The 27,057-nt window shown below is 37.3% G+C and overlaps 1 protein-coding gene across 1 annotated transcript; it reads left to right on the top strand.

The window, feature by feature from the left end:
• On the top strand, window positions 1-27,057 carry kcnk12 (potassium channel, subfamily K, member 12). The gene is made up of 3 exons (XM_056761546.1): window positions 1-832; window positions 1,203-1,638; window positions 21,404-27,057. Exons 2-3 carry the CDS (start codon window positions 1,293-1,295, stop codon window positions 22,285-22,287), a joined length of 1,230 nt encoding a protein of 409 aa, XP_056617524.1. The 5' UTR covers window positions 1-832; window positions 1,203-1,292; the 3' UTR covers window positions 22,288-27,057.

Here is a 27,057-nt window from a genome sequence, read left to right as displayed (position 1 = left end):
TGTGAGGCGCCTTTGGCACATTCGCGCGCCCTGCGGTCCCAAAGTGGCGCGCAATGAAATCTTGGAGAGACGGAGGCGAGAAAGAAGATCAGCATCTCATATTCAACACATTTTTTTCTCACCACCGAATGTGCGCCGATGTTTGCTTTGGCTAATATTGAGCGACAACTAAACAAAGATGTGTGGAAAATGAACAGGGTTTCTTCAAAAGAACAAAGTAGAAGGGAACTGGACGCACGGTATTTCACTTTTATTGTCGCTTTTCTTGACGGAACAACTAAAGTACAAAATAGCGTGTTCTATAGCGTATATGGAGTGACAGACAACCAGTTAAAACCAGACAAATTTGAGAAGATTCATGCTGTAGTAGACTACACATGACAAAGGTTGTAAAAGCAGTCTTTGGACTCACTGTACGTATAGTGCGCATCATTTAGGACTGCGGGCATCAAACATCCCAAAGCGAGAAAACTGGAAGTCTAGGTCAGGAAAAAAGTAAAAACAGATCTCATATGCTCGTCAAATGTCTGTATTAGCATCTCCCCGCTGTATCTTTCATCGGATGCGTAAATTCACGTAATACGCGGGACGACTGATTTGGCGCAGCGACCCAAAGGATGAGCCGGATGCTGCGCCCGCATCATGGAAAAGCAGAAGGGCACGAGGGTTTACAGAGAGCCGCATCCTCTGCACTAAAACACAACACGGAGTCTTTACACCGCCCGAGTGAAGGACGTTAGATATTGGGCGTTGAACTCTTCTTGGGTGGATTTATGTGGATGCCGAATCCACGGGATACCCTGGATGGAGAGCTACTTTATTGACCTCGAGGGTGAGTCCAGTTATTTAACTAAATGAAGGTGATCCACAAGTGTTGTTTATTTTCGCACGGTAAAAACATTAAATAGTACATGCATGGGGGATTTGGGTAGTGTATTTGGCATTATATATATATATACTATTTCATCCATTTTTCCTAATCATTTGTGTAGAGTCAGGCCGTTGAGTTTTTAGTCCGAAAGAAAGGAAAGTTGTAAAAGCAAATGTGTCTCACATTTGCTTTTAGTCTTTAGCAACTTTGGTACTTCCCCCACAATATTGGTCTAAATGACACTCACGGATGAACACTCTATAGATGTCCTAAACGAAGTCTTTCAGAACTTCTTCCTAAGTACATATGATCTCATTATTAACATTAACAGATATTCTAGGCTCTCGGATCGTGCAGAAGCCGCTCGAGACTCATCCATGTCATTGCATCGGTCGCTGTCCACTGCGCTCGTGGTGCTGAAATGTGGAAGATGCCGGCGCAGCGACTGCAGGGCTGCCGCTCCCTTCACATCAACGAAGACAATGGACGCTTTCTGCTGCTCGCCGCGCTCATCATCGTGTACCTGCTGTGCGGCGCGGCGGTGTTTTCCGCCATCGAGAGGCCGTCCGAGCTGCGAGCCCACGGGCGCTGGAACCGGACCCTCGTGAACTTCAGCGACACGTTTAATATCAGCGTGGAGGATCTGAACTCTCTGTTGAAGGAGTATGAAGCTGCCATTGCCGCAGGAGCTCGGGTCGATGCTCTACGGCCCAGATGGGATTTCACAGGGGCGTTTTATTTCGTCGCAACGGTGGTGTCCACTATAGGTAAGTTAGTTGCATACTTTCTTTTGTGGTCATGTATCTTTTTTTTTTCAGAGCAGACAACGATATTTGTGTTTAGCTTGAAGGAATAGTTCACATACATATATTGTTGTTTTTTTCATCTGAAAACAAAGACCTTAAAAGTATTCACTTCAATAGATTGGGGACCGGCACTAGTCTTAGTTCTCTTATCTCAACTGTCTTTTGTTTTTGCTCTTTATTAGACTTTGTGTGAGGGCGAGAAAAAAACAGGTAAACCACTCCTTTAAAACTGTTATTTGCGTTCTCTAGTGTCTGTCTTTGTCACACACAATGGTTCTTACAGTAAATCACTATAAAAACAGTGCCTATCTATGCAAGTTTATGTGCGCATCAAAGAGAAGAGGGCTTAGGTTTGTTTCTTTCAGGATGTATTATTATAACAGAAGCTTCTTCTGCATTGAAAGCACATTAATACAGCAGCGATACACTAGATTTTGTTGTTTATCCACAACAGTGTCTGGCACCATGCTTGACCCTGTGACCTTTCAAAAAACACACATTTTTGCATTGCTTGGGAAACACTTTCCAGTCTGTTCCATTGGCATTCCCCCAGGATTGCACATAAGCTCTCTAAAGACCAATACCCACCCTATAGCGTTCACCATGTTTCCGGTTCCAGGTTGGCCGAGCCAAGTCCCTGCTGGACTTCTGCATTCAGCACCAACCCTCAGGCGTGCAGTTTGCTAAAGGGGCCCATGTCCCAAAAACCAAATGTGCTGATGCCCACATGTCCTGGATAACATTTACCCTGTTATAGGTCACTAAAGAGCAAGCATTCCTTTGGGAAGCCCTCTGGTTATGGTGTGTATTTGCTTCCTAAAGACTTTGGCTCCTGTTTTACACTTTCCATGTGAATAATCAATAGTCTTGCATTTTGTACTTGTTAAACCTGTTAGAGTGCTTTTATGCTTAAGCATTTGTTGCAGACTGAAATGCATTTAAGCAGGCAGATACATGGCTAATCAAAATGTATATATAGCTTTTGAAATAATTAAAGATTTAATTGATGCTGTATCATTTGTAAGTTTTGCTTATTGTTTATATCAAATTTAAGTTGACGTATTAGGGACAAATGCTCCCGCTAGATCTCACGTCGATGACTTGCTGCGGTTTGGATCTCTGATAATGTGAATACAATACAAAGAGGGACCCGCTCGGGCAAGTAGTGAAGGCCCGGGAGTAATTTATTCAGCAATTCTTTCACCGAAGCCTCTGCAAGTGTTGCCGATACCCAGTGGCTGCCTTTGTAATTGAAAAACTGAAGGTGTTCATTAGAGATGAGAAAGATTGTCTGAAGTGGAGAAAGTGCAGATCTAGAATGGCGATGCTGTCAAGACCTGGTGGAGATTTTCTCCAGGGCTTTAAATGCTATTTTCCTCATAGATTGCTCGGTCCACCACCCTTAAAAACCATTGGGTGTGAATGTATTGTGTTTCAGATTTTTCAGATTAGTAGAACTCTAAAATGCATGAGATGCAAACATCATTCAGAAACTTGTGTTGGTCTCACAGGGCACACCCATTGACCGGCTGGTGCTTTAACTGTAGCTGACCAAATATGGATATAAATGCTGGCGCAAATCAGTAAACTGCTCTGTTCTCTGTACAAATCATACTTTTTTTCATAGATGAATCTTGGTTTCCTTTCATCTCGAGGTCTCTGTGCATTTGAGGTTTGTAATAATGAGGGTTGTGTAGGGATAATCCAAGCGCTTCATTTTTATCTCATTGAACCCCCATTGAAGTCACACATGCTGTGAAGGAGTTGATTTCTTATTGCATCTTAATTCTCACAAGTCAGCGCTTTCAAAGGCCCTCGTAATGACTCGTGCACCTGGTTAACATCCATCTCCGGTGATCTGGTCTCAGCTGGGCAGTTAAAGTGATAGTTCACCCCAAAATGAACATTATTATTCATCATTTATTAATCCTCGTGTCATATCAAACCAGTACGGGTTTCTTTCTTCTGCAGAACACAAACAAAGATATTTTGAAGAATGTTGGCAACCGAACAACACCGGACCCCATTGACTTCCATTGCATGAACACAAAACCACTTAGACATTTCTCAGAATATCTTCTTTTGTGTTCCACAGAAGAAAGAGTCACACACGTTCTAGGAATATTTCTGTGACAATGAAAAACAAAATTGATTTTCATTTTAAGTTGTTCTCTGCACTGGAGGTAAAGTCTGGAAAACTTGAGTTATAAGTCGAAACTTAGAAGTCTCTGACCCAGTGTTTGCCGCTATCGCCTTTTTAAAAGAAGCCTTACCGGTTTGTTTTCTAAAAAATGTTGTACAGAGCTCAGGACAATCTATTAGTGTCATGCAGTCGCACTTTCTTCACTGCTACAAGGTTAACAATCCAAAGTTGTTACACGTTTAGACAGGCCATCCATTTTTCAGACTTTGGATGCATTGAAAATGCATTACATTTTTCAGCATTGTGCAGTAGGAGTTCCTTTCATCTGTTTGAAACTTACTATGTTGGACTGTGGACAGGTTTCAACAGTTGAGTGACTTTCCCGTGACACACTCAGATGGAGGCGACGTGATAGCCAGAAAAAGAAAAAGTGTTGTTTAAATTCTTGTTAGTAAGTACCTTTAAATGAACTAAAAGGGGTCAAACAATCCAAAGTCTTCTCCTTTAGACTTGCGTACCATTAACGGAATTCATCCGCTGAAAGGTGCTGAAACAGAAGTACCTAAAGGAGTCGTGTGAGCTGAGCCTATTACACGCCTGTCTGAACAAAGACTGATTCCCAGAGACTCACAGGAGAACACACGACCGGGGGTCCCTCGGCCTGGAGTCCCACTGCTTTTGACTTCACAAGAATAGATGTGTTCAAGATGTTAGATCAGTGCAGATGAGAAAACCACACAGTTCTCTTCAGATTCTGCTCAGAATGGCTTCCAAGTTATACGGTTAAAAAATAGCGTTTAAACCAGTGCCCAGAGGAGAATTGATGGAGGTCTCTATTGCTTAGAGGAAATAAAAAGAGGAAGGAATGGTTGAAATGTATGAAGAGTATGGAGGTGTAAAATGAATGTCGATTTTAGAGGTAAAACAATGTGAATTCGATGAGAAATGTTTGAGTTCATATTGACATCTTCAATAATATTGACTTTTCATCGCAGACTTGACAAATCTGAGCTCAGACATTGTTGACATCTCTTCTGAAACTCTAAACACAGTAACATTGTGTTTTTGTTTATCAGCGGTGAATTCTGTCCGTCTCATTGGGTACTGTATTTGTGTGTTTGGAGAATAGCACACATGCCTTTTATGTGGCCACACACACGCCCTCTTCCATTTTTAACTTTGACATTTTACAGCCCTCTGGTTTTACAGAGAGACCCAGGAGATCAGAGAGAGAGAGAGAGAGAGAGAGAGAGAGCAGAATGCAGAGGAAATGTGCTGATTTTTCTTTTAGGACATTCGCTTATGGCCATACTGTTTACTATACCAGTACATCCGTATGTATGGTACATTTGACAAAACGTCCAGTATAAATTAGTGTACTGTGTGTTGTTGAATTTAAAACACCATAGAGTACTCTAGTACTGTTTACCATAATGCATTGTGGCAAATGAGCTGAAAATGAAACTGTAGTTTATGACATTTTCTTCTATCCGTTTCATTTAATCGGGCTGCCGAAAGTGAAGACATTTTAAAACAAGATTAGACCACAAATGCTTGGACTATTTTTATGACGTCTACATAGCACTGGCTTGAATTTAATATATACATCCGCAGAAAATGATGGTCTTGTCTGTTGAATTTTAACCAAGACAAACCATCAGGAGAGACATAAAGTCACCCAACAACAATGTGAAACACTGACAGCATGACAAGACACATGAGAAGTTATTACATACAAAAATACTTTTTGACCTTTTCCTAAATACTTGAGCAAATATAACTGTTACTGTATTGCTCATAATATTGTTAAAATATTGTTAGTTGACAGAATGAAACAAAAATGATTATTTACCTTAACACATTCCTTTAAATAGTAAATTGAGAAAAATAGAAATTGTAAAAAAAAAAAAATCCAAGGCTGTGTGTGTGGCAGGGCTGCTTTTTCATTGCATACTCAATGGAGATTCTGGTTGTATTTTGTTGAATTTTAAACCTTATCTAACCAGTTTCTTTTTAGTTAAGAGTTATAGAAATTAAATAATTAAACCAAAAAAACAAAATAAGGGATTGTGTGTGTGTATTAGTGGTGGGCATAGATTAATTTTTTTAATCTAGATTAATCTAGATTAATTCCAAAATTAATCTAGATTAATCTAGATTAAAATGGCTCATTTGAATTCTGCCGAAGGCATTCAGAATATGTGTGCTACCCAAATAATGACTAAAAGTAAGTCTTTGAGAACGGGTTTCTCAAGCCAGGTGGCGCATTAGACCAGGGGCTCATGTCCTGTTTCCAAAATGCATCACAAACTGCTTGAGAAAGCTGTTCTACTATGATAATTGGTGATGAAAATTAAATTATGTTCAATAAGATGAACTTGTGTTTACTTCCGCATTAGCTAAGGGATGATTTCCGTTTAGGTGGTACTTGAGACTGGAAGAGCTCCTACAGTACATTTACATTTAGTCATTTAGCAGACGCTTTTATCCAGAGCGACTTACAAAGAGTGAGGGAGCAACAAGCGATATGTCATAAAGGAGCCATAATACATTAGATCTCAATACAAAGTTACTGGTTTCAACTAAAGATAGACCACTACCTGTTGAGAGAAAGTGTTTTTTTTAAACCAATTCCGCATTGCACAAGGTGCAAACAACCTTAGTCTTGTCGATGTTTCTATTGGGAAGCTTCTTAAAAATTAATATTCCCTGAAGCAAACCCGGCGGCTTCATAGCTGCATCCATGTTAGCACGTCACGTTTGATGCGGTAATTTCACAGTAACGTTATGTTGTGTTCAGACCAAACGCGAATGGTGTGTCAAGCGCGAGTGATTTATATGTTAATGCAAAGAGGCGATAGACCTACTTGCTGCGCGAATCTCGCGAATGAAGCCCTGGTTATGAGATGATGAGCCGGCTTCTGCTTCCGCGAATGACGCGAGTTGAAAAATATCGTTCTCGCCGCGTACAGTGCAGTTAAGCTTGTATACATCCGCGCTAAAATATCAAGGTGAAAGTCATCATAGCTTGCGTAGTAGAGTCCCAGCTGCCAACCCAACTTTGTGAATAGATTAACGGCGACATTTTTTTTAACGCGCGATAATAGTCTCACTGCGTTAACGCCGTTAACGCCGTTAACGGCCCACCACTAGTGTGTATATATATATATATATATATATATATATATATATATATATATATATATATATATAATTGACAATTGTTGACACACAGACAAAGTATAGAGCTATAAAATAAACACAAACTAGTATTCATTTGTATATGAAGAATGCACGGGTTCATTCTGAAATCGTCTATAAAACAAATAGCTCAGTAACGACTTCGCCTGCTCCGCAAAGAAACTTTATTGACCCGCATGATGTTTTAATGCATAACGATGGAAAATCAATGTATCACAATTTCATGGACTGTAATGGGTTGTGTCTTCGTAAGTGAAGTCCATCAGGCCAAATGCAGTGTGATGGTTTAAAATGAAATGCTAGTGAATGAGGGAGTGAAACTCTAAGGGTGACATTGAAGAGAGGGAATCTACCGGAGCCGTTTATTCTGATGGATGAGCTTGAGGAGAGAGAAATGAAAAAGAGACAGTGATACACGATCCCATCAATGCACCCGACTCAATGTGTTGTAAAAAGAGGCGAATGCACTCATTTACCACGCGATAGAATAAGAGTGAGGAAGTGATGCTGTGGGAAACCCCTCCACTGGACAACCAGCTAATGTCTTCTTTATTAACTGTAAATGAAGAGTTTGGTTGCAAAATAAGATAACTCATGTATTTTTATTCTGTTAGTTAGAAGTATTTTTTGAGTTATTGTGGCTTAAATCAAAGCAGTTTTATCGATATTCATTGGAAGGCACAATTAAAAAACATGTTTTTTGGAAAAAACTTTATAAACAGAGTTTCGGAAGCAAACTCTTCTAATGCTTTTTATGTGTTTAAAAAGCTTGAAAAACTAAGTATGTCACTCATGAAGTGTAACTGTGACACTGTCACTCTCTAAACATTGCTCAGAGGTTGTGCTTGACAGCTCAGGAGACTGAAAGGAAGTTATTTCTGATAAGTACATGAAAAATGGGAGTTAGAGCAGAAATACAAGTAGTCAGATCTTTAGCAATCGTGAGCATGGGAAGATTTGAGATCCGGGCCCGGGTTGCATAAACTAGTCTTAGAAGTTAGTCATCAACTTTTTTTCTTCAAGACTAGTCATAGCTTTTTTAAATCAGTATAAAGACATAAAATGGAGGATTGGTCTCATTGAAATCCTAAAAGTCATAACTATTTGCTAGTCAATCTAAATTTAGCCGCTAAATTATGATGACTAATTTCTAAAACTAGTCTAAGCAGATTATACAGCTCCCCGGATCTCATAGAAATCTTCCCATGCTCACGATTGCTAAAGATCAGTTTGTATTTCTGCTCTTACATACTGATAAAAGACATGCATACACTAAATGCACTGTATGTTGATTTTCATAAGAGCATCAGCCAAATGCATGAATGTACATATCTGTGACTTTTGATGTCCTACATTGGTATACTGGCAAATCAGTTTGAGACTAGTTGAGATGTCTTTTTCGCTAGTTGTGGTTCTTGATTCTTGGCACCTCAGAGTTAGGTTTTCCTTTTCAAAGCTGTACACTCTTAAAAAATCAAGGTGCTTTATGGGTTCTCCACAGCGATGCCATAGAACAGTGGTCGGGAAGAAGACACAAATGCAGTATTTTGTGAGAATCAGTACAATGAACATGCACTTTTAAACTTGTTGTATGTTAGATATAATAAAGTTTAATTAATAGGGGGCTAATAAGTCATGGAAATAATTGTTTTGAGGTCCAGATGTATGCACTGTTTCGTTTGTTTTACTTTTTTAGCCTTGTCTGTGCACATGTTCTCTTATCGAAGGCAAAGAACAATTGATCCCCACATGGGCCATAAGTTAGAGTGTGGTCATAAATCAAGTTATTAGTATTGAAGACATTGAAAGATGTTATAATTTTGCAAAAAAGGCTCTTCCGTTAAAAAAGGTTCCTGACCCCTGCCATAGAAGAATCATGTAGATCTAAGAGGTACGATAATCTGGATTTGAGTACATATTTAATTAGAAATGATTGAGATCTTGAATAATATTGATTTTTAATTGCAGACATGACAAATCTGAGCTTGGTTTGAGACGTTGAGATCCCTTCTGAACATCTGAATGACAGAAACATTTGTGACATTTCTGTATCTTTTTCTCAGGAGAAATATCTGATCAGATTTAAGTAGAAGTTTCAATTTTATCTTTATCTAATCTCGTTGATGTTAAGTAGACAAAATTGAGATATTGAAGAGATTTAATTTGTGATTTTTTTGGTGAATCTTAATTGTTTCAAATTTACACTTGTTTAATAGATGGGATAAGAAATGATAATGAGCAGTGTTACGGATGATTGTGTATAATAAATCAGGTAAAGTAAAAAGCTTCATGTTATTCTCAGGCCAGCTTGTTTTTTTGTGTTGAATATATTTATTTACCAGATGCTTTTATTCAAAACCACTTAGAAGCGAGAGACTAGATTTACTTTAGTCAAAGATTTAAAAAAGCCTCCACAGACCCTAGAGCTGTCTCTGGTGATGCAAAAGTGGTCCACATCACAAACGACACTGATCTTGGCTGACATAGCCTTAACTCTTCTCACACACAAACACACATTTCGACAGTTCAGTATCAAACAAAAAGTGTGTCTCATTTGTACATTTATCTCTGCCCTGCATCCTCTCTGCTCCACCGACGGCTGCCCTTGATCCTGTACGTGATCTGCCCGCCAAATCACAAAGAGTGCCAATAAATCTCCTTCCTATCTGAGAATAGCTTATGCACACAACCCGCTCACAGAACACCAATCTCTCACACACACAGTATAAACCACAGACTACAACAAACTCAGCAATGTGTCTACACACATGCACACTTAATGTTTAATTCTGAATTATTAAAAAGCTCTGTGCAATACTTGATTCTGATTGGTCATGTGCAGACATATGTGCTGTATAAGCGCCTCTGTGTTTCATTATGTTCGGCTCTCACATAACTCCAGATTTTCTGCGAGGAAGGTAATAAAAGAATTTGAACTCGAATCAATATTTCATGTCCGTGAATGTATTATTTATTAGGTAGCTGTGTCCTGGCGGGTTTTCTGGGTTTATTTAGTGATGTTATTGTGATTGTACATGTACAGTATTCTGCTTTTCTTCAGATTAAGAGACAGGAATGGAGCAAACCGAACCATCGCCCATTTGTTTTATATAAAATCTATCAATCGGCATCAACCATTTGTGATCTAGCGAGTTTTACGTAGATCTTTCTTTCTTTTTAGATTTGAAAGATTTATCAGCAGTTCTTTAGTGAAATAAGATTTAAAAGAAAAAATCTCACAATTTTGCATTGTAGGCAAAGCAGCTTTACATAAAGTTAGGCAGTGTTTACTGAAATAAAGAGAAATAAAAGAAACAAATAAATTAATAAATGACAATGTATGGTATTACAATGCATAGTAATATTTCGTTTTTTCTCAATATTATATGTACATTGATGAAACTAAATTAAAAGAAATCATCGCTGTCCTTTCAAAAGTGCTTTTTAAATGATTAAATTCACAGTTGACAAACACTTTTTCATACTTTAATAGTAAGGACATTTGCAAAAGAAATGACAAACATAATGGGTGACTGATCATGATGATTTGAGGTAAATAATAAAAATCTCAAAATATGGAGGTACAAGGTTGCAGAAAAACAGCTACAAAATTGAGATTTCTAGTGAAGTGGTTATTTTTCTTTATTATTCCCCCTTTGTGCAAACTTCTTCGCTATGCAACCCCAAAAAAAAAGACTTGTTTACACTGCACTCATTTACGGGACGTTACAGCTCCATCTTAAACGAGAAGCAGCTGAATTCGTGAGACCAGGTGATTTGCCTGTCCGACTTATTTTTTTAATGTCTTTTCATGATTTTTGGGGTTAAACCATAGGAAAGTTAATGGTTATGTATTTTTTCCCTTACGAAAATAAATCATTATTTTACCACAGTTACAGACGGTGTCATCTTAACAACATAAACAAATGATACACTTTTGTGATCCAAACTGATTTTCCGGTACACATTCACAAACAATAGAGTGACTGTAGATTATTTCTGATAACAATCAGGAGAAACTACGAAGAACCGTTGACTAAACTTGTCTCTCCAATATTTTTAGTTTAGACTGCGATCCCATCTCAACCGCTACATGTCAATGTACCACACGGTTTGTTTAAGTGCTACCAAACTACATCAGGACCCATTCAACAAATTGTTTATTTAATAAAAATGAACATACAACAAAATTCAACAAATCGTTTATTTAATAAAAATTGTATTCAATCAAATATTTATGCTAACATAAATAAAATAAAATGGTTATATTATTAGACACTTGCCAAACACAAACCGGAAGTTAACTGTGGGTCAGGTGTGCGCGCGTCCAATGAAACGGTCTATAGTTAAACAATATTTTACTACAAAATAACCATGGTTTTGTTTTCGAGGATGAACCTCTTTTCATCCATTTCTTGTCGTGTCAATACATCTCTCTTAGCTTTACTGTATCTGAACATTCATTCAACAATTTAACTTCAAATCGATTGCTTTGAACAACATTTTTGATTTTACACTCTTAAAAATAAAGGTGCTTAAAGAAAGGTTCTTCACACCAATGCCATAGAAGAACCATTCAGTCAGAGATTCTTTAAAGAACCAGCTCTTTCTTACCGTGTTATCCCCTTTTCGCTACAAAAACTTTGGTGAAACAGAAAGGTTCTTTGGGTGTTAAAGGTTCTTCATGGAACCATTTAGACAGAAAAGGTTCTTCTATGGCGCAGTGAAGCCGTTTAGAGAGTGTTAGGATAATCCAATGGTCTGTCTTTATACCTGCTCCGTTTTGTGGTATTGAAGGTTATAGCTCTTAAGTGTACAGTAAATAACTGTTTAAGACTAGTCATTGAAGTGGTCATAAATTCAGTCGGAAGCATCTAATGGATTAGTTTCTATGGGAAAATATATCATTTTTAAGACCCCCCTAATAACCGAGGGGGAAACTACATTGCAATATAATCTTTATTTTTAACCTTGTGTTCATGACCTACATTCGACTATTACTGCAGAGAGAGATCTTGTGTGCGTGCTGGAGGAAGTGTTTGTTTTTGTAAGTGGATTTCCCTGTTGGAACTGAACTCTTAATTGAATTGTTAGGAGCAGCGCTGTATTGCACATGCAGGGTTTCTGGTCCCCCGGCCTCCTCTCTCAGAAATGTGTCACAGGGTCTTCACCAAAGCCCTCTGGAACTTTGCAGACGCTGCACATCTGAGCTTTTATGAATTTTTTTTAACAATCTTTTCATTAAATCAAAGTTTCTCGGGAGAGCAGCCCGGGAACTCTGCATCAGCGTTGTTCTAAAACTATTATGCAATTTTTCGACGTGGCGCTCCCGTTTCCCTCTCTCGAGTCGGTGGTAGTCTAGACGTCTGTGCTGCCCATATACTCAACGGTGGAGATTCATAAAGTTAAAAAATGTGAATCATTAAATTTAGGCAGACTGCCCAGTTTATCTGACCGACTTTGTACTCAAAACTTAAAGGTGCTTATTTAAATCTCATGATATAAATACAATGTGACATCTAGGAAGTTTTTATTGGAAAACCATTTTAATTGAAGCGTTTATTTTACAACCAAGAAACTTTTAATTGAGTAAACTAGGTTTGTTTTTGCTTTGTTTTTTTGGTCAGTGATATATTTAGCATTTAGTTATTTGGCAATAAGAACACTGTAAAAAATAATCCCATAAAAATTATCGCAATATTGCGACATCTGGGGCGCCAGAAAAATATGGTAAAACAAAAACATACAATGACATGTTTTTCTTGATCATTTGCAGTCGTTTTTGATAAATTTGTATTTCTTTCCGTATCTCAAAAATGTGTGAAATAAAAGAAGCTAAATTCTGTAACATTACAATAAATCTGATGATCTCAGATCACAAAGTTCTTTGTGTAATTCGGTTCAAAATTTTAGTTGCTGTAACTGTTAAGCATCTACACCTGCAAAAATATTTTCGCTCCTGCTGTTGGACTTTTTGGTGTGTGTATCTTCAGCTCTATCTGATTATGACTGTAATTGGCTCTAAACGCATGATGGGTTTTGTATGCCGTGCTCATTGGGTCACATAAAAGGTTTGATATGGTTAGAAGTGTCTTTCTTCAGCCTTCAGCAAATGTCCGAGGGGGTTGAGGTTGGGGGTCAGGTGTGTTTGCTCGAGGAGACAACTGTGATTTGTGGTGTTTTGATGATGCTTCATTACAATCATGGTTTGTTTATATAAATGCCAGACAGACAGATTATACACACAATGTTAAACAGTGTATCGTGCACTAGCGATGTGATGCAGGTTTCCTCCCGAATCTGTAACATTTTATCAAGCAGATATGCTGCTGGAAGGCGCTTTATCGATTTAATTTGGGGTCGTTGAAAGATTGAAAATTACAGTTTAATTTATTACATAAATGCAATTTGTTGTTTTTATGGTTAGAACGTAGAGTACACAAACAACTTTACATTTTTTAACAGTGTAAAGATTAATATATAAATCTTTGTACACATTATAGTTTAGTATAAAGTCACATGGCATTATGGGAAAGTTCTTATACTTTTAAGAGCGGTTTCCTTCACAGGGATTAGTTTAAACCAGGACTAGGCCTTTGTTAAATTAGGATGTTTAAGTCATTTTAAAAGAACATACCTTATAAAAACATCTCGAGACAAAACAAGTTTTTTGAAATCGCCCCTTAAAGTCTAGTCTTTTTCACCCTAAATTTTAGAGGCGATTGTATTTATAAACTTAAAAACAAATTGTAACAATATTTTATCATCTTGTCTTATCTTGCCATTTTTACATTTTTTGGACATATTTGTTAGTTATATTTACAATGTAATTATTGTAATAATGCAGAAATATCTGAAACATGCTTAATATTTTTACTCAGAACGCATAATCATACATCATTCCCTGCCGTTTGGTTAAAACTCATAACTCAAAATCCGTACTCTTATCATTTCAGCAAAATTATATTTTATTCAGATTGGATCTTTGTGTGTTAGGATGTTTTACCGAAGAGGGTCAAAAAAATCTGAATCTGAATAACTCTCAGGTTTATGACTGTAAAACAAAAGCAACTGTTGCTTTCATGATCCAAGCATTCTGCACAAACTACTGATAAGCGTCGGTGACAAGCTGCGAGCAAAACAAAAGACGAGTCAATGAGGAAATAAATGTGGACGTGGCGGCAGCACAGCTCATTTTCTCCCCCATAAATCAATAGGAGGATTGAACGAGACATTTACTCTTTCACCAGAAATGAAATACAGGACTGCGTTCAGCACAGGCTTTCTTAACATGATTTGATGGACATTTGATAGAATGTCAGGAGGATGTATTATGTCTGTGTTTCTTTGTAAGGTCATGAGAATGATGTGCATCCTGATGTGTTTGTGGACTCTTAGTGTTTACAATGCTTCTTACCATCCAGTCTCTGAATGAAAGAGTTATAAATGCAGCTTTTTAAAAGACCAAATGCTGTTTTTTAATTGCACACTGAGTTTTAATGCTGGGAACGTTCATTTCTTTGAATGAAGTGCGAAGACCTTTACCGTTAAACACAGCATGTCGTATTCGGTTCAAAAACGGTATCAGGGTTTGCTCGCATTGGGGTGCAAGTGTGCGGTCAAGTTCGATCACACTGTAAAAGGTTCATGTTTGAACACAGTAAGGGCTCTCCCATTTAAACACAGAACAACGCATCATTCACACAAACGTTTCCAAACAGTTTTAAAAATGGATGGCTAGTTTCATCCCAACCAAAAAGAGACGTTGATTTAAATGAAGTCAAACATTACCTAATTCTAAATGGGTTTTAAAGTGTGTTAACTCTCTTTATTCGTCTTTATTGTGTACAAAAGTTCTCATAGGCCTATAAAGACCATCAGTTTGTAATGCCTCCTAAAGCATATTCACCTTACAGCCATGTTAGCAGAAATGGATGTAAAATCAAAAATCTTATTGGTAACACCTTCCTTGAAGCATGTATGTATAATGCATTATAAAGAGTCATTAAATGGTAAATTGCATTATAATTCTTCATAATGTGTGTTGTAATGCATTATATGTAATTTAAAATGTGTTGTGTAACAATTGCTAAGTGTCATAATTAGATTAGATTAGATTAGATTCAACTTTATTGTCATTACACATATACAGGTACAGTGTAACGAAATGTAGTTTAGGTCTAACCAGAAGTGCAATTAGCAAGTGCAGATATACAGTGTGAATAAATACAGAATACAATATTAGGAAAATAATTTACGATGGGCATGTACTATGAAAATATGACAATCGGTATGTACTATGAACAATATATACAGAAGGCTATATACTGTGAACATTAATGTACAGGAGGTTATGAACAGATAACAATATAGACTATACAATAGTGCAAGTGACTTGAGTGTGCATTAGTTACAGACATTAGCTATTAAAGTTACAGTGCAGTAGATGAGTTAATGTGGTTATTAAAGGTACGGTGCAATACATGAGTAGATGCAGATATACAGTTACAGTGCAGTAGATGAGTTAATGCAGTTATTAAAGTTACAGTGCAGTAGATGAGTTAATGTGGTTATTAAAGGTACGGTGCAATACATGAGTAGATGCAGATATACAGTCACAGTGCAGTAGATGAGTTAATTCAGTTATTGAAGTTATAGTGCAATAGATGAGTAGATGCAGTTAGTTATGCGATAGATGCAATAATGCAATAGATGAGTTACAGTGCAGTAGGTGAGTTAGTGCAGTTATTAAAGTTACAGTGCAGTAGATGAGTTAATGCAGTTATTAAGGTTACAGTGAAGTAGATGAGTTAATGCAGTTATGAAAGTTACAGTGCAGTAGATGAGTTAATGCAGTTATGAGAGTAGTCCATTAGTGCAAATGAGCATTCAGTGTAATGTTCCTGGTGTGCAAGTGAGCAGTATAGAGTGCAAATGATGCGTGTAAACAGTCCGGTAGAGCAGATACATGAAGTACTGGTGTGTACAGTTCCGTCATGCATGGCAGCCCTGTAGTGCAATGTAAACATTGTAATAGCAGCATTAAGTATGTATTAATGTATAATAATAATGTATTAACTGTAATAACAATTATTTATAAGATATTACAATGCATTATAAGGTGCATTACAATGCTTTAAAACTACTTTTATCATTCATTATACATACCTGATTCAAGGGAAGTATTACCATTTTTCTTTGGTTTTATGCTTATAGCATGTTGTTGTCATTTTTAACAGATTAGTCAAGCATTCTTAACATTTCTCCTGTTACTTAATGTTTATAAGCATCTTTAAGTGAAATTATGACTTTTTTAGATATCAAAAAAGGTTTGATTTCTCGGATCACAATGAAATAATATATACCTTGATGCTAGACTTGGGAATTGTTTGAATTCTATTGATTCCCATTCCGCGAATCGATTTTGATTCTTATCGATACCCAGCTTCAAATCCACAGTTGAAGTAAAACATTTAGATATCAACCTGTATGGTCATTTAGCATATATTTGCAAAAATATCTATATTTATGAGAACTGTTTTCCGTATATACACACACACACTATAAAAAAATCCAACTTGCAAAATGTTCTCCCTACAAAGATAAATAAGTAACTTGAAAATAAGATTTTTAGTTAAAAGAGTTAAATTATTGTTTTGCATATACTGAACAAAATTTGATTATTTTGTTGACTTGACTTATTTTCTAAAGTTTTTGGCCAAAATGCGTCAGAAAGTTACAAAACAGTGTATTCTGAACAAGCAATATTGCAAGAGTTTGAAAGCTCCCAAGATGCATTGCAGCATTTCAAATTCTGTGTTTTTTATTTGTTTTTCTTATAAAGATTAGTGTTTTAGCTCTTGCTGGCTTAATTTATGCTTTAATATCGTTATTACTGTTTGTCATCTGTTGAGTTTAGAGTTCTTTTAATGAATGAAGGTTTTTGATTGTTACCATGATTGAGATTTGTGTGTTCAAAGTGCATGATACAGTATATAAGCACTCAACACAAAATGTTTAAACAGTTATTTTATCAAAGTTTGGGTCTGTTCGAGGCAGAAAACATTTACAATTGTAGTAAAAGACAAATAAATTTGTTTATTTTTAATAGTACTTGGAATATTTCATTTTGATAATTTAACATTTTCAATCCACAGAACAGAAATATATTAATTGCCTAAACAACAGTAATCAGTGTGACAATTATATCTTGATTAGAAAAATAAGACAATCAGCATTACATAAAAAAACACATTTAAGTTGGCTAAACAACGTATCATTACTTTGAATAATTAAATAATATACGTTGAATCAACACAAAAGTCTTACTGCATCAGGTTGCCTCATTTTTTTTACGTTGGCTCAAAAAATGTTTTACGGTGCAGATGCACTCTAAGTCACTTTGAAGTGTATTATTTTTTTATGTCTATGATAGACAGACAGATATTTGTAATGAAATCATGATTCACTACAGTTTGATATATTTCACATGAAGTTCTTACGATCACCTGATGTATTATTCACAGCGTCACGTTTACATTCTTTGCATCCTGAACTTGTTTCATGCTCAGTTAACATTAAATGTTCTCTTGTTATTGTATTAAATTATTTACGTGCAATATGAACCTCGGATTGACATCACAGTACATTAGAGTAAATGCCTTTTTTTATAGCTGTGTGTGAATAGATGAGTATTGATCTGACGGTCAATGTATGGCACAGGACCATATCAATTTTAAAAACTCATTAACCTTACTGTATAAAATCAATACATATGCACTCGTTTTATCACTTGCAGGGCATTTTAAAAACCGCAACAACAGCAAAAAGCGTTAAAGCAACGAGAAATCAATGCGAAAAAACAAGCTTTCTTAAACTGTTATTGAACTGTTGGCAAAATATTTTTTAGTTATCACATGGCATAAGGCATAGATGATGTGTGCATAAAATATAAAGAGAAACCTTTTCTGGGTATAACACGCACTGATGCAATAATAGAATACAGAACCAGGAGTGTAGATGGAAAACTGTTACATTTACTGTAAATGTATCTCTTGTCATTCATTTCTTTTCTTTTGAAAGCAGGTTTTGTACCTGAATGAGTGTGACATGCAGTGTGTGTGCGTGTGTTTGTGTGTGTGTGTGTGTGTGTTTGTGTACCCGTAAATAATCAGGCACATGATGTGAATCAGGCCGGCTGATGGGCAGATGGTTGTTTAGTATATAGTGTGAGAGAGATCATTCCTCGCTCTCCTTCTCCTCCCCATCACACCCTAGACCTGTTCTCCGCAGACCCCCTGCACCCCGGCCTGTGACTAATGCTTTCCTGTTCGTCACAATCCTGCTCATCTTCTCTGCTTTCTGTGAATCAGAACAGAAAGTCTTGTCCCTTGGCTGATATGACCTCTGTCCACGGCATGAAATACCAAATTACTGAAACTAGGACATGTTCTGTCAATGGAGGTGTAAAATCTGTCATGTTTAATGTGCTTTCAGCCTGTATATTTGTATTTTTTAGGAGAAGTTGAACATGTTGGCATATGTGAGGTAGAGATCGCTGCCTGCTGCATTGACATTGGAAAGAAACTGAAACCATCTGTTGTAGTGATGCACTCGAAAAAGCTATTGTACAGCGGTCGCTCTTTCATAGCTCATGAGATTTTATTTAGTCCTCAGATGAGTTCATATTAAGATCTTCAGTAATATTTACTTTTATTTACAGACTTGAAAGATCTTATCTGTTTTTATATATAACAGAATGCATTGTGTTATCTACATATGTACATTTTTGCAGTTGTGCAGTTTGGGTAAACAAGATCTCTCTCTATTATTGATACTTCATTAAGAGTCTTAAAGGGGAAGTTCACCCAAATATTATTTCTGTTAACATTTTCTCAACTTCGAGTAGTTCCAAATCTGTATCAATTTCTTTGTTATGAGAAACGGAGAATGGTAATAACAGTTATTGGACCCCATTGACTACCATAGTAGGAAGAATTACTTTATTATTTTTTTATTCGGTTGAACACAAAAGGAGATATTTTGAAGAATTAAGGAAAGCCAACACTTCTGGAGCGCTTTTGACTACCATTTTTTTTCCTATTATGGTATTCAAGGGTGTCCAAGAACTGTTTGGTAACAAGCGTTCCTCCAAATATCTTTCTCTGTGTTCAACCAAACAAAGAATTTATACAGGTTTGGAACAACTATAGAGGGAGTAATTTATGAAAGAATTTTCATTTTTTGGGTGAACTGTCCCTTAACATACTGAATTTGTACATATACACAGAAAGCTGCTCACATGTGATTTTATCGCCGCCTGAACTCTCAGCTTTATGTCTGTAGCAGCCTCCAGAGAATCATTACACCTGACACGATTAGTAAATATTTCAGGACACTTTAAATAAAAATGCGTTTACGTTAGTTATTTTGTTTGTGGGTTTAGGTGTAAGTGATTTGATTTTCTGGGTAATTTACTCAACCCTGTGTAAAGCATACTGAGTTTACAGCGCAGGATAATTCCTCGATTTGTGTTTCAATTGTGTATAAACCCTCTGCCAGTGTTTTTTTTAAATTCTTTAGTAGAAATAAAAACACACAGATGAGAGTTGTCGATGTACGATCTTGGCATCAGGTTGTGAGTATCGTTTTCATGTTATCGATTCTATTTCATGTTCAAATCAAAATGACTTAATGTTTTTTTCCTCTTGTTGTTTATTAAAAAGATATTTTATGACCAAAAAGATGAGAAAGTCCCTTGGTTTCTCTTCAGTGTGGTGGACACCCCTTCTAGATTTTAATATTCTTTTCAGTGATTTTTAATTGGAACATCATAAAGCAATGCTTGGCACACATCAGTGGCACAGACTCAAACACAAGCCTCTGTTATGAGTGCTGAGCTGTAATTCTCTCCGGACAGGGTGTTATTTAAAATCCTGCAGGTTTTTTGGATGTGTTGGATACTGTAGGCGTCTGTGGGTCTGTCCTACTGTAGACGTCTGTGGGTCTGTCTGTGGGGAAGTCTCCAGAGATCTCGCGTGAGGATCAGCCTCTGACACAGCAGACACTCTGAGTGGTTTGGGGATTTAAATGAGGGAGAGGATTTTTCTGGCAAACCACACCAGTGACCACCTCACTCCAAGAGAAACACTGCAGGGTTGTCATGAATTAAACCAGAAGGATTTTTCTCTCTTTCTGTTTATCTGTTGAAATGTTGATGTCTTCTACTCGACAGAATAAATTAAGAGACCATTGCAAATTTTCATTGAATCACCATTTCTAGATGTTTTGTGGTCATTTCAGTCCTGTGTCTGTTGAATTTCAACAAAATCAAACCACAGGAGTGACATAAAGTCATCCAATAGCAATGTGAAAGACTGACAGCATGACAAGACACATGAATTTTTTCCTAAATTCATGTAGAAATATGACAGAAATATTGCTGAAGTGAATCTGAACTTTTTTTCTTTGCCGTTTTGTGGTCGGAAAAAACACAGAGCATCCTTCCAGTAAATTTCATCTGTTTCTCCAGTTTTCATTTTCTGCGAATAAATTCACATTTTTATTTTGCATTTTTCTTTTTAAATATTGTTAGTGAGTTCAGAAAAAATATATTTTGAAATAGTCTTTTATTTTTTCCGCAGCTGTAAAGATGTGACTATTAAAATATGTGGAACAGTATTTTATAGACAGTGAATGTCACATGTGTTTATGGGATACTGGCTCTGCGCTTTCAGATATGGATGAGTTATAAAATAGTACAGGATCATTACAGCAAGACTATTGACATTCCTTCTATCAATTCTTCTTTTTGTCCACAATTTTCTGCAATTATTTCAGCTCAAACATTTCACTGCTCATACCAACTCGATTGAAACATTTCATAGACAATTTAACTTTTTATAGACGCTTGACTTGCGTTTAAACTCTAGGTGATGATGCTATAGTTATCTTTGCATATTGAATTGTAATCAGCCTTCTTTTTTTTGCATTGATTTGTATAATGAATTGTGATCGGTCTGTTCTTTCCTGCACATGTTCATATGTGCTGGGTGTCACCGCATCCGGATCCAAAAAAACACCCACAATCCAACCCTCAATCTCCATAACAAAATCCCAGATGATGAGACAGCAATTCATTTTTAATGAGTTATAAGAATATTGATGTTGTTGATGAGCGTTGTACGCTATAAGTTTTTAAAAGTATATATTCCTACAATATAAATATATTGTAGGAATAAGCTATTTTCATTCATGTCAATTTAAATGTGGAGGCTTGGATCAGTAAATGGTACTTCTTATAACAAGGTGATAGGCATACGTAGACGCTGCACTAATGGTCCCACCATTATAGTTTTAAAACGTTTTTTATTGTCTTTGTAGGTTTTGGGATGAGCACGCCGGTGACAGTCGCTGGAAGGATCTTCTTGATCTTCTACGGTCTGTTGGGTTGCGCAGCCACCATCCTCTTCTTCAACCTCTTTCTGGAGCGCATCATCACCCTGCTGGCCGTGGTAATGAAGGCCGTGCGTCTGCGCCGCTTGCGTACCAGCGGCCTCCTCCCGCCGGGGATCTGCCAGGACTTTGCCGCGAGCACCCTGCCTGGCTGGAAACCCTCCGTCTATCACGTGATGCTGATCCTCGGCCTGTCCTCCATGGTGATATCCTGCTGCGCGTCTGCCATGTATACGCCGGTGGAGGGCTGGGCGTACCTGGACTCTCTCTACTTCTGTTTCGTCACCTTCAGCACCATCGGTTTCGGGGATTTGGTGAGCAGTCAAAACGCCGCGTACGGCTACCAGGGCCTGTACCGACTGGCCAACTTCTTCTTTATCTTGACTGGCGTCTGCTGTATTTACTCTCTGTTTAACGTCATCTCCATCGTCATCAAGCAGGTCCTCAACTGGATGTTGGGAAAAATGAGTTGCCTATGTTGCCAGCACTGCAACAAAGCAAACGCTTTCCTAGGACGCCGCAACGCAATCAGGCCAGGCTCGCGACTCCGGCGGGGACGCTTCGGACGTCCGCCTGACTCCGAGGGACCGTGTGATAGTGACACGGAGGGCCGGAGGCTCTCCGGTGAGATGATCTCAATGCGAGACCTGACGGGATCCAATAAAATCTCTCTGGCCATCATGCAGAAACAGCTCTCGGATTCGGCCAACGGATACCCGAGAACCGTGTCACGGCAGAACGGCTTTTCTGGCGGCGTTGGTGCGCTGGGCATAATGAACAACAGATTAGCAGAAACCAGTGACTCTAGGTAGAGATGAGCTTTGTCTGACCAGTTTAAGGATATCAAATATGGTTAAAGCCTTGTAATTCCTTTTGGAAGTGCTGCTTGGGTCTGCCTTGAGCTTGTGTTAGAACAGCATGGCATGCATGACCTGTGTAGGATCATCTATTAAGATTGGAATTATATTATCAGTAGAATTTTTAAATAGAGATGTACCACGTTTTGGGCCAAGAACACGTCTACTATGAGGAGCGAAGAAGTGATGTATTTCAACATATATGTCAACATAGCTGTGATGAACTAAATCCGATTTCTTAAACATGTACGCATTACTGTTCACCTAGGGCGTTTATACGAACGGAGGAGTGGTTTTCTTGACCAAAATGGTACAGGTAGCATCCTTTTTCAATTCATCTAGATAGCACACTATATACACAACTATGCATCTTTATGTTATAAATACAAACAAACAATACAGAAGTTTTCACTTCATCCCAATTCACAGTATACTATACACCAAAAAGAACAGTTTATACTTTTTTTGAGCGTGACATTAAATGTATTGGGACGTCCACTTCTCATAAACGGTTTTGACTGCTTTAGTCATGTCCCAGCAACAGTTTGGGCAGGACCCCTCTTCAACATGACAATGTTCCGGTACACAAAGCAATATTCAAAAAGAAATGATTGATTCATGCCCTATCCACACAGCTTTTTCTAAGCGGTTTGGCTGTTCGTCCACAAGCAAATGCAGTTTCACTGAATCTTCACTCCTGACAGGGTGAAGTTTTTCGGAAACTCCGGTTGAAGCGTTGTTGTGTAGCCTATAACAGAACCGGCAGCAACCTTTTTTCATACTTCTGATTGGCCAACATGGCTTTACAGTTGGCACCCGTTGGTTTTGTGTGCTGTTTACAGCGCTTTAAAGACTGTTTTTTCATTGTCATGTGGACAGATTTTTTTTGAAAATGTTTTGAAAATGACTGGAATAGATAAACATGTTTATAAGAAGGAGCTTCCCAATACTTTTCTCCATATAGTGTTTTTTCTAAAATCATGAAAATGTGTTCTACAATGATTGCGTACTGTTTGCGTATAAAGGTTTTCACTTTTCTTTAGTTGATGGAGAGCGATTCATTTTCTTGGATAGCTCGAAAAGAGTGGAGAGCGGAGAGTTTATTATCCAGACCACCATATTATCCACACTGCTGTATTTTGAACACACTAATGCTTAGCTTGTGTAGTATTTAGCACAAGTACATGAATCGGGATGCAGCACTTCAAAGGGAAATCTGGTAGAATTGAAGCTTTATAGTTATATATAAAGTTCATGTGATTTAAGTTTCCTTTATCGAAGTAGTTTGTAGTAGATTGTAAACCGCATAAACCAGCATCAGCATGTTGTTGATGCTGTAACGGTAAAATACGAAAATGAATCCAAAAAATTGCCCTTGAATTTAATATTGGCAAATTAAAAGTGCAAAGCCCTCAATTCTGTTTGTCTTTAAATTGTTGGTGTGATCCAATGTTAACTAACTAAGAAATGATATGAAAGCATAAGTTGGTTGTTCATTATTAACATCTTACATTAGTCATGTATGAGCTGTGAAAGGACTCAAAATTCATAACGGTTCGACTGAGATCACATTCTCTCCCCGCATGCATTATATAACCCCTACTGCATTTACCGTCTCCCTTCCCTCTTACATAAATCACAGAGTCCTCGATTGCGTATATGCGAAAGACATACAGAAACAAAAGAATACGAATCGAAGTGGCTTTGTTTGAAATAAGGTCATCTTAGGGTACAAGACATCTATGAGACATTTTGTTGCTCCCCATAGAGGAGACGGGAGAGATGGAGAGAGGCGAGGAGACAGAACAAAGTGAAAAAGCCCCATAAGAACAGATGAGCCATTTATAAATGCAGAACAAGACTTTTAGTGGAACTCAGAACAGTTCATGTGCCGGGCCAGGAGCTCAACGTTATAGTGCCCTCGGTAGTGTGAATACTATTATCCAAACCTGCCATACAAACACAGCTGCTTGTTAATCCTCATTTGTCTACTGTCGTCCTAGGTATACAATAGCGAGTTGTCTTTCGTGTCCGTAGCTGACAGAGAACAAGACAAGACACGAGAGACGTACAGATAAAGACACTCAGGTCTGATAAAACTGTCAGCGCGGCAGATGCACTGTAGTTTCTATTGGCTTGCTCTCTCGTGTGGTCCGAGCTCTCTCTCTCTCCTGCACCAGCTGCTAGCATTGTTACCTCTCCTGTCTGCATTCACAACGAGAAACACACAAAAACCTCACCCCGTTCCTGTAGCTGAGCTGGTCATAAATCTACCTGTATGTAAACGGATGTAAATACGGCGCTGTAACGGCACAATGCAGTCGAGCAGAACAAATCGACCACCTTTCTGCATATTGCAAAGAGGACTGTATGACGATTTTGGCTCGTGCTTATAATATAAATCCTCAGGTAGATCAGTCTTCTGACATAGATTTCTGCATGTTACTGTGGTAAAGCCATACAAGAGGCACTTGTATATCTCATAGGTCTATTTTTATATGCGAAAATGTATATGAATTATATCCAACGGTGTTTTTGGTTGGAACAACAGAATGGGTTTACGAATGAAGACTGTTGAGTTGTTTGGGTTCATGGTTGGGTAAAAAGATTGACAAACCCAACCACTGGTTCAAATTAACCATGAAAACGTCAATATTTGAAGCAACAGCAGAATTTTTGCAAGTGTAGACCTGGTCAGTGTGAGTGAAATGTTATTATTTGATCATATCACAGGAACTGGCATATATAACAATATGATTGTTTTTTCTGTAAATTAGGAATAAGGTCAAATATTTAATATAATAGAGCATGAATGGTGTACATTATTACATAGCAGATACTGGAAAGCTGTGGTTACAAATGCCTGATCTGATGTGAACTTGTGTAGCAGAACAGTGTTTTCACAAGCTTGAATATGCATCGAGAGTATTTAAAACTAATGTATATTTAGCACTTAGTTTGTTTTCTTCAAACGCATGCATGACTCAATATCAGTTGCCTTAATTTGTTCCTCAACCGTGTTACTATGATGTATATCTGATGGACTCTGTACAGTATGAAATCTTTTGCATTTTGCAAAATGTATCTCCATTGATTGCAATGGATCTAAATGAACTCAAGTCCTCCATTTCCCCCTGAGTTGGGAGGTCTTGATATGTCACAGCTTCTTTTTCATCTCTGCAACCCTGACTTTTATGTTAAATGAAGTTCGGATCTTCCGTCTGACTTTCTGTCTTTGTGTTCATCACAAAAGCCATATACAGTCGCACAGATCTCAGCATCACGGGCGTGAGTGTCGCCGATGTATATGGTGGAAACCAGGTTTAGATTACCTGACTTTCGGTGAACGTGCCAAAGGCAGCATTAAATGTCAGCTACATTAGAGAATGATGTACATTGAGATTCAAATGTTTTTAAAAGGTTGATGGAAACCAAAGTATGTGACATTTTAAGATTCAAGTGTATTGGAGACATTTCATTGTTTTGGATTTGCGTGTGTAGTTAATCTTAATGCAGAACAGGTAAAGAGAGTATCTTGAGAGGCGTCAGATGTGATGTCTGTGTCAGACTGTTGATGTGAATTTTTATCATCATTATGCTATAAGAAACTTATAAGTATGCAAGAACACAGCAGGTCTTCGACTGTTTTCTTTTTTTCTATTTCTCAAGTGTGCATGAAAAGTGAACGATTAAATTTATGTATAATCCATAGTTTAAGTCAACATAAAATCTGAATTTACTCTATTTACTTCCTTAATTTATGTTCTGGTCTGAATAATTAAACAATTATTCTTCAGATATACAGAAGGTTTAATATTTAAAAATTCACTTTATTTACATTAACTTTATAGACACACTTTATATGTCCTAAAATGTTAAAGCTCCAAAAAAGTTCATTGATTTATCATCAACGTTATCCAAATGACTTCAGTGGAATTCAAATACGGTGATGCATTGATAACATCAAATCTCATAGGTTGTTGTGTCTTGTGACTAAAGGCTTCATTTGATTTTCATGATATTTCAATTGAAGAAAGGAAGTCATACATCTGAAATGACATGCACGTGAGTAAATTGTGAGAATGTTAATTTTTGGATGAACTACGTCTTTAAATCTTGCCAAATTACACAGTAATTTAATTTAACATTAGTTTGATTAAGGTTTTATTAATTTCAGCAAATGTGTTTAATGAAAAGATGTTAAGTCACATGCACATGAACTTCTCCACGTTCTGGTCAAAAAGCTCTTCAAAAGTGTGTGTGAATACCCCATAATCCACTACAAACTCACTTTCAGCTCTATTCTGTTGTGCAAAACCAAGTTTTTTCTAGTTTAACATTTACACTTTATTTGAAAATGTACATCACATTATTGAAGTAAAATAGGTTGCAAGTGTGATTCCATGTTGACTTTTATAACTTTACAACGAAAGTGTAAGCTGTAGCACACAAGTTCGCTCGTCTAGTCGTGCACAAGTTACAGAGAGTTTTAGTGATGTACAGCATTACGTCGCTCAGTGATCTAGACCTGGTTGCCTAGTTACGAGTCATCCATCTTTCATCACTCCTCATGTTGCGTGCATCGTGGTGTACCATCGATATCATGAATGCAAATGAATTCTGTTTGCAAGTTGCACATTTATAACAATGATTGTACTTTTATATTTATTTCAAAAGATGATATCTAATGAGTCACGCACATCAGAAATTCAATAAAAAAATATT

The sequence above is a fragment of the Triplophysa dalaica genome, chromosome 11, assembly GCF_015846415.1.
Source record: "Triplophysa dalaica isolate WHDGS20190420 chromosome 11, ASM1584641v1, whole genome shotgun sequence".
In the NCBI taxonomy this organism is placed as follows: Eukaryota; Metazoa; Chordata; class Actinopteri; order Cypriniformes; family Nemacheilidae; genus Triplophysa; species Triplophysa dalaica.
The sequence above is the reverse complement of the archived record's forward strand: the minus strand, read 5'-3'. Positions and strand labels throughout refer to the sequence as shown.

Coding starts and splice junctions, on each gene's coding strand:
- kcnk12 (XM_056761546.1), top strand. CDS start 1,293: ATGTGGAAGATGCCGGCGCAGCGACTGCAGGGCTGCCGCTCCCTTCAC. Junction 1,639..21,403: donor AACGGTGGTGTCCACTATAG/GTAAGTTAGTTG, acceptor TTGTCTTTGTAG/GTTTTGGGATGAGCACGCCG.